Source organism: Microtus ochrogaster, unplaced genomic scaffold (genome assembly GCF_000317375.1).
Source record: "Microtus ochrogaster isolate Prairie Vole_2 unplaced genomic scaffold, MicOch1.0 UNK120, whole genome shotgun sequence".
Taxonomy (NCBI): Eukaryota; Metazoa; Chordata; class Mammalia; order Rodentia; family Cricetidae; genus Microtus; species Microtus ochrogaster.
Window position 1 is genome coordinate 290,433 of NW_004949218.1, and position 5,501 is coordinate 295,933.

Here is a 5,501-nt window from a genome sequence, read left to right on the forward strand (position 1 = left end):
AAAAAAAAAAAAAAAAAAGAAATACTAGTACTCAGGATACAGAGATGCTGGGGACCTGGAGCTGTTTAACCGTCCTTCCAGATCAGTGAGCTCCAGGTCCAGTGAGAGAGCCTGCTCAGAAAGTGAGGTGGGGGACTGAGGAAGCCACCTGCTGTCGACACAAGTACTGCTTTCTCTTAGAGCTTTGCAGTGTTGTGCTTACAGGTCCTGGAGTGTGCACTAAGCTAGGTGTCCAGGGTGACGCAGTGCCAGCCTCTCCCTCTGCTCCAGGTCTCGCGCTGCACTTGTTTCTGTTGCCGTTTCCTTTGGCTAACTTCTTCCCTCTCTTCACCATCTGCCTGGCTAAGTGATTGCTGAACTGATATTAAATTAGACCTGCCTATTTACCGTAATCAAGAGTTCTGTTCAGAGTAAAAGTTAAAATACCTGGGATTGTGATAATTTCTGTGTTTTTAAAAATCCTCAGCCTGATTCTGAGCCCTCTTGGCTCTCAGGCTGCTGCTTGTGGGGCTATTAGTTTTCCTCGTGGGCTTTTTCCTTCCTAATTGTTCTAGAACTCACTTTGTGATTAATCTAAGAACTTGTTTTCTTTCCACAATTAAGATCATTTAGCTCTGTTTTTTTCTTTTTAGTTGTATTTCACTGTTTAAAGGCTAAAAAATCTTAATTATGATGAAAATAAATTTACTTTTCTTTCAACAGTGACATCGTGAGGAAGATTGATCAGTCTGAATTTGAAGGTTTTGAGTATATCAACCCTCTTCTGATGTCTGCAGAAGAATGTGTCTGACCCTCGCTTTTCAGCTGTTCATTTGCTTACTGCCATTACTGCATGGATCAGCCTGTTAGCCTGGCCATCGTTAGCGTTTTGTGTTGTCACCTGCAGAATCTCCCAGCATCCTCTTCTAGATGATAGGACTCTTAGAGCTCGCTTCCCAACAGTCATGTCAGACTTTAGTTTCGCTTGTTCTCCGGAGTACTCAGCAAGGAAGTACCACAGCTTCTCAAGCAGAGCCTCTGCTGTGTTGGGATGCAGGGTGGGATTACATCACCAGTCTCCACAGTTGTTGTCATCGTGGGAAGTCACTGGAAGGCCTAATTGTGTAGTGGAGGGTAGCTCACAGTACATCTCATAAGCTAGCTTCAGAGTTCCTTGAAGAATCCTCCTATAAATTTTCTCATTAGTTCAGATAATTATTGATATTTAAAGGAACGGTTATCAAATTGATACACAATTGACTTGTTTTAGTAAGAATTGGATTATAAATTAGCTATGTTTGAAAAATTGGCTCAATGATTTATTTTGTGGGTTGTTTGTTTGTTTTTCGTTTTTGTTTTTTGAGACAGGGTTTCTCTGTAGCCTTGGTGCCCGTCATGGAACTCCCTCTGTAAACCAGGCTGGCCTTGAACTCACAGAGATCCACCTGCCTCTGCCTCCCTAGTGCCGGGATTAAAGGTGTACACCACTACCGCCGCTTATTTTGTATTTAATTTTTTTTTCTTTTTAGAATAAGGGGTTAGCGTCTGAGCTTGCCGTCTCAGAGAGAAGCAGCATATGCGGTTCAAGGACCCAGAGAGCATATGGACAGTTGCTCAGTACATTCAAAGGAAAAAGAAGGATAATAGTAATGTTTTATTTTCTACTGGGAATGAATCCTACACTTGCTTTTGAGATTTGTTTTAAATAATGAGGAAGTACTCACTTCTTCCCAAACTTAGAAAAGCATTCCATTCATTCAGGGGAGGCAGAGTGTATATATACATATATTTTATTACTTAGTATGCAGGAAAATAATTTATCTTCTAAGTAGAATGTCTTAACTACTTTTGATTCCTTCCCCAAAGTCATTGTTTGTACTTTTAGGACCAGTTAATGGTGTTTATGTATGACATGAGTAACTGTAACACGCGTGTTCGCAGTTCCTACTGAGTTTTAGGTCTAAGGTAATAAACATAATACATAATAGAATGCATTTCAGAGGCAGAGTTCTTCAGTTCTCCGCAATATTTTTATTAATATTAGTATTTAGCAACATTTTTATTTAAAGAAGTACCATTTAACATCATTCTGCTGTTTATTTTAAATATTTTTATATAAAGAACTTTAAAATAATAATCTAGATAAAGTACAGTTGTCAAATCAGTAAAATTTAATTTTAGGGATGCTATCTAGTGTTGAGCTTATAATGATTTAAAACATGTAGGTATTTAAAAATTTGTCCTTTGGGGGAGGCTATGTTTCATGAGAAGCCTCCATTGACTGCAGCTAAATAAGGGACAGTGAGGTGGCTCAGCAGGTAAAGGACTGGCCGCTCAGCCTGGTGGCCTGGCTCTGATGCCACATGGTGAAAGAAAAGGACAAACTCCTACAAGCTAGTACACCATGGCACACGCACACCCTCCCCTGCAGTAAAGAAATGGGGGGGGGGAGCCAAATACATGCAGTAGAATGCATATCAGGAAGCAACTGTTTATCTGCATGTCCATGTTTGTCTCATGTTTGAGAAGTGTGCTTCCCCAATACTTAGGTTTATTTTAAGTTGCGAAGCAGCGTTGCGTCATAAACTGGTAGAGAATTCTGGAGCGTCAGCACGCTTGTGCCATTGAAGGGGCTGTCCCTTGGGCACCTGGGAACGTCCAGCAGCCACAGCGAGCGTGTGGAAATGCGGTCGCTGGGGCTTTCGACTCTTGGGACTTTGTATTTCATTTTGAAAACCATTTTCTTCAAGGTATTCTTTTTATGTGTGTGACAATATTTCTTATGGGGTGTGAGTCTACTTTCTGTGGTGAAACAGTTCAAGAAAGGTAATCAAGCTGGGCAATGGTGGCGCACGCCTTTAATCCCAGCACTTGGGAGGCAGAGGCAGGCAGATCCCTGTGAGTTCGAGGCCAGCCTGGTCTACAGAGCTAGTTCCAGGACAGGCTCCAAAGCCACAGAGAAACCCTGTCTCGAAAAACCAAAAAAAAAAAAAAAAGAAAGGTAATCAGTGAATTATCGCCAAATTTGTCTACGCATTAAATGAACTAATCCAAGTTACCCACCTTCCCTGCCCTCATCCCCAGTAAAACTCACCCATTTCCTGCCACTGCTGTGCAAATGAGCAGTTTTCTATCATGAGGTCTCTTATTAATGGCGGTCTTTGTTTTTAAATCTTTTTTTTTAACTAATAAGATTTACTGTATGTGTTTTATACAGAATTATTGTAAATGTTTTTTAGTTCTAGTTTTCAGTCCTTAAGTGCCATGCCAACTCCTTATACGTTATGTAACAGTTCTCTCAAAATACTCATCAGGGGCCTCTTGGTGTGAATGAGCAGAGTGATTGGCATTTGGTGTCTTAGAAATCATTTAATTTGCATAAACTGTGGTCGGATCGTTTTATCACATGCAGCTGGATTGGTTGTCTAGTTCCATGTGTCCTCAGTGCCGGTACATTTAGTTTAGAAATTTGTTTTTATTTTTGTCATGTAGAATATTGTCTTGTTCACTGTTAATGTAATCTGTATTTGTATAATTTTTTTACCTTAAAATCTTTAAATAAAATGTTTAATACCTATGAGGAGTGGACCATTTTTAACAAGTGCCACATTGAAAAAAAATGGTGGGGTATCACCTTAAATCCTAGCTCTTGGGAGGCAGAGGCAGGTGGATCTCTGTGAGTTCGAGGCCAGGCTGATCTACAGAGCGAGTTCCAGGACCGCCAGGACTGTTACACAGAGAAACCTTGTCTCAAAACCAACCAACAAAACAAAAACAAAAACAGGCCTGGAGAGATGGTTCAGCGCTTAAGAGCACTGGCTGCTCTTTCAGAGGTCCTGAGTTCAATTCCCAGCAAACACATGGTGGCTCTCAACCATCTGTAATGAGATCTGGGGCCCTCGTCTTGCCTGCTGGCCTGCAGCATACATGCAGACAGAACTTTGTATACATAATTTAAATAAGTAAATCTTTAAAACAAAAAAATTGTAGAACTAGACTATCAACATTTGTTACAGAATTTCTGTAATTTAGACAACATTCTAGTAGTTGTGATTAAAGGATTCTAGTACATTTTAAACCTGTTCCTCAGTAGGTCTTCCCATGTGAAAAATAAGAGATCAACTGAACACGGAGTAAAAGCTTATCCAGACATTAGTAGTGGGTCATCCCTCTGTTAGGCTTCACACTGACCTGTTGTGTTCCCAATGGCTGGAACTTCACTCTCTGGATAATAGCTGGTGTCCCATGGACATAGTCTTCACTTTATAACGCTCCTTTCTCCATGGTAATTGCATCTTCAGTGCCTTCATCGACGGAAAGCAGGGAACTGTATATTGAAGCCCTTCCCCTGTGTTCATCCTGATTGCAACCTTTGTTACTAGGGAAGTGCCTGCCATCAGACAGTTCCCTGCGTCACTAACACTCGGTGCTGGCTACATTTCCAGGCAGCCCAGCAAGGACCTTGGGGTTTTAGGGGGATTTTGCATGAGACATTGAGCCACTGGGATAGCCAGCTTTCCCCCGGAAGGCAAAACGGGTCTCCAGCCCTTGACACCTTGACAGCTTGTTTCTGAACAACACCAAGCAGTGTGTGTGTGGTAGAACTGGGCTCTTTCCTAGATTTGCTTCAGGAAGGAATGGAATAAGAGACACAAGACTGTGTAGTCCCAGTAGGCGGAGCCACAGATCTACTGTAACACACTGAGTCATACTAAATACGGCTAATAAGACTGAACGTCATTGACACTGACAGGAAACAGACTTGCAGTGTTCTCTTGTCAGTGAGAACGACCAAGGAGAGGCAGTAAGTACGCGGGTGTGGCCAGTTTCCCATCACATAACACAATGAAGCTCACGGGGTTTGACTTTGTCTTGTTGCTCTTGGCAGACACTTACTACTAGATGTAGAGTAGGCTCCACAGAGCTTTCCTGCGTCTTGGAAATCCACAGGAAGAAGAAACTCAGATCATGGGTGCTCTTCCCCCAAGACTAAGGTTGATTTTGCACTTCGTGCTTAGAAATGATAATTGGCTTTCCCCAGTGGAATGGGAGAGCAAGCCGCCGATGCTTCTGATTGGACCGATTGTTCTTTGAGCTCAGAAGGAAAGATTTGGGGATGTGAAGTGTGACAGAGTGCCATCCTCACTTGGCAGTTCAGGCTCTGCTGACACTAGCACATATTTGCTCTAGTTGCTATTTTTAGTACTGGAGAAACAGAGTTGACTATACTTATCTAAGAGAGATTTGGTATGATGTTTTCTAGGGTATAGAAAATTTAAAACTATCAGACGCATCTACTAAGTTAGAGAGTTTGTTAGATCATTTACACCACAGTAGATAGGCAGTACAGACCTGTGTCAGAAGAGTCCTGTAGAAGCTGGGTGGGGGTAGCACAGGGCTTCAATCCCAGCACGCAGGAGGCAGAGGTTGGCGGTTATTTGTGACTTCAAGGCCAGCCTGGTCTACAGAGCGAGTTCTAGGGCAACCAGGGCTACATAAAGAAACCCTGTCTCGAAAAAAAA

General features: G+C 42.1%; 1 protein-coding gene across 1 annotated transcript in view; it reads left to right on the plus strand.

Moving 5' to 3' along the window:
- Positions 1 to 1,284, plus strand: part of Prkci (protein kinase C iota) — a 57,785-nt gene extending 56,501 nt beyond the window's left edge. Inside the window, exon 18 of the mRNA XM_005371677.2 lies at positions 703 to 1,284. Within this exon, the coding sequence (XP_005371734.1) occupies positions 703 to 790 (88 nt within the window). The 3' untranslated portion in view covers positions 791 to 1,284. The remainder of the gene's footprint in view (positions 1 to 702) is intronic.
- Positions 1,285 to 5,501: the final 4,217 nt, after the last annotated feature.